The following is a 2,916-nucleotide window of genomic DNA, read 5'->3' as shown; positions in this document are numbered from 1 at the left end:
GTTTTGTTTTCCAGAACGTAATATGTAGCTGTAATAGTACACGATATTGTGCCATCGTAGGTTTCTTCGGAAAATAGCTTCCTCAGAAGACACGTAGTTACTAGTAAAATGCTAAACCCAGAAAGAAACTTGAGAAACATTGGCTTCCAGGCTGACATGAAGTTCAACTTCTTTTTCGTGACAAGTTTAAGCGTGTGCTCTGAGCGTCTGACAGTTTCCACGACAAAAGTTCACTGAAGTTAACCCTTATCCGGCGGGGTTAGTGTCTGGATGGGAAACTTCAAAATATACGACTTGCTACCAGAAACATAGGACCGAAAATTCTATTTTAACGCTCAAAAATACGAACTAAGCAAGCTACAGAATTTGTTAGCCTGCCTTATGCAAAACAACTATTGACGCAAAAGTAAATAAATATTGATACACACTTTGTAGCAAGAGCGCAAGGACGTTTTTAGGAAGTGTCGATCGAGAAAAAAAAATTGTCACCAGCAACAAAATTTGAAAACAACATAAATATTTTGCCACGAATATAAAAGTTGCCATCAGCGAAAAACGTTTTGGGAGATTTTTATTACATTCAATTTTTCTATTGTACTTTTGGCTGCACAATTAAATCGCAAAATCGAAAGTGACATCGATTTCACCGGCCGCCTGTGATCAAATTACCTTGCGTGTTACTATCCACTGGATTCAACTGTGACAAAATGACGGCAAGACATCGGATTGTTGTTTCGTTGGTTTGCTTTTTTTGTTCTTTCAAGTGTTGTAAAGCCACGATGCGAGAAGAAATGTGTGAATTCAACAAAAAGATCACTATCGTCCAACTCTTGCAGTTGACTATTGTCTCTGCAAAGTCAAAAATTCACTCTCCTAGATCAGGTTATTAATCACCAGGTAATTCCATTGTTTGAAATAGAAGCTGCTGTATTATTCATCCGCGTCACAAATTTTTGCCGCTTTTGGGGCCATTTGTTGAAATTCAAGCACGCTTCCAACGGACCCGTAAAAAACCCTGTAAGTTGCAATTCTCGCCGACACCAAAGTTTGTTGGCCACCGAACAAAGTTCAAAGGAAGCCCTCGACTTAAACTTGTTCCCAGGGTTTCTCTTCTCTGCCTCAAATTAACGACAATGCAGGCAGAAAAGAGAGACCGTGGGAAGAGGTAACTGATATAAAAACCCACGCATTTTTCCCTCGAAAGGAAACCACAGGGTCAATCCGGGAAACAGAACTGACAGTATTTTATTCCACGCTTTTATGGCAAAATTTCTGTCTCTGGCCGCTTTCACAGGCAATTTGTGAAAACTAAGGTGCGATATTTTACTGTTTCGTTTATTCTGAATGAAGAGCTCATAATTTCTATTGCGCACAGCTCCGTGGGAATTTCAAAACAAACAATCTTATCGATCACAATGATAACGATGAAAATTGTTTTCTACAGACAGCCCCGATGACATTGTGTGTAGTGCGCTTATAAAGTGTACTACCACAAATTACAAGCACAATTGAGAGGCTTGAATGTTTGATGACATTTAGTGTCATTCACCTGTAAACTTGGAAACTTGCTGTTATTTGCACTCGTGTTACAAATTGATTTATGAGAAGTCCACTCTATTTTAGGCATTAAGAACTGAGTATTGTTTTCATGTATATTGTTAAGCATGTAAACCGTGTTTTGGCATTGTTCGTTTGTCAACATCTGCGTAAGAAAAGTACAGATTTCTATCGGAGAAGGTCACTGGCAGGCTTACTTCCATTTATTGGCCATAATTTTAAAATGCAATTATGTGCCTGACTGATGGTTCTGATTAACTTACAAAGGTCGTCAATGCAAAACCAACACTGCAGCAAAAGTAGATTCCTTTCAACACTGAAAACTGAAAACTCTTTGGCAAGTGAAAATGAATGACATTAATTTATCTTTTTCGCAGAGATACCGGTGTATCTGTTGATGACGGTAACTGGCATCACGTTTGTATCACATGGGAGAGCACGAATGGCTCTTGGAAAGTTTACAAAGATGGCAACGAGCAAGCCCAAGGGTCTCAGTTGAAGACTGGTTATAAAATAAAGACCAACGGAATCCTCACTGTCGGGCAAGAGCAAGATTCGTTTGGAGGCGACTTTGACCCAACTCAAAGTTACCTCGGAGAGCTGACGGGCCTCAATATCTGGAACCGAGTTCTCTCTTTAAGGGAGATCTTGAAAATCTCGAAATCGTGCCATGTGGGGCAGGGTAACGTGAAGAAATGGTCTGATTTTAAAGTAGGAATCAGAGGCAATGTAAGGGTTATCTCCCCATCGGCTTGCAAAGTGTAAAATTCAGCTTTCGTTGTCTGGCATTGCTTCATGAAAGCATCATGAATCATTCTTTTCAATAAATGTTTTGCCTTGTGTTATCGCTGTTTCATTATTGGCTTTGTTCAAAGTAGATTTAACGAAGGAGGGTGAACATTGGTGTCTGAGATTTTAATCACATCTGGTCGATTAAACGTTGGAACTTTTGAAACAATTACAGCCTTTTTTAATCGTCCGGCCAGTACTGCAACTTTCAATAAAATACCCACACTTGATGTATGAACATTTAATAGCACTTTCTATAGTATGAGGGGCCTCCCAAGGAGGTCAAATATCCTTCGGATTGCGTTAAGAAAAACTCTCAAATTCTTGAAATATCCGCGGAAATGTGCTGCCTTTGAAATTATATACTCAATTTTTAGAGTTTCAAGTCTTGCGAACAAGGACTGTTAACCATAGCCTCTGTCTCACGATCTTTAACTGTTAACACCTGTTTGGTTTAAGAACATACAATTTGTTTGCGAAGAGGAGGACAAGGTGTTCCGGTTTTGTGAAATGTGGTCGGCCAGGCTAAATTAGCGTGTAGGACTTTCGAGCGAATGCGACTACAACAAA

At 39.5% G+C, this 2,916-nt stretch overlaps 1 protein-coding gene across 1 annotated transcript in view; it reads left to right on the top strand.

Annotated features, from left to right (window-relative positions):
• The window catches only part of LOC138039209 (neuronal pentraxin receptor-like), an 8,237-nt gene extending 5,835 nt beyond the window's left edge, over positions 1-2,402 (top strand). Inside the window, exon 3 of the mRNA XM_068885406.1 lies at positions 1,935-2,402. Coding sequence (XP_068741507.1) covers positions 1,935-2,322 — 388 coding nt within the window. The 3' untranslated portion in view covers positions 2,323-2,402. The remainder of the gene's footprint in view (positions 1-1,934) is intronic.
• Positions 2,403-2,916: the final 514 nt, after the last annotated feature.

This window comes from Montipora capricornis, chromosome 2 (assembly GCF_036669925.1).
Source record: "Montipora capricornis isolate CH-2021 chromosome 2, ASM3666992v2, whole genome shotgun sequence".
NCBI lineage: Eukaryota > Metazoa > Cnidaria > Anthozoa > Scleractinia > Acroporidae > Montipora > Montipora capricornis.
The sequence above is the reverse complement of the archived record's forward strand: the minus strand, read 5'-3'. Positions and strand labels throughout refer to the sequence as shown.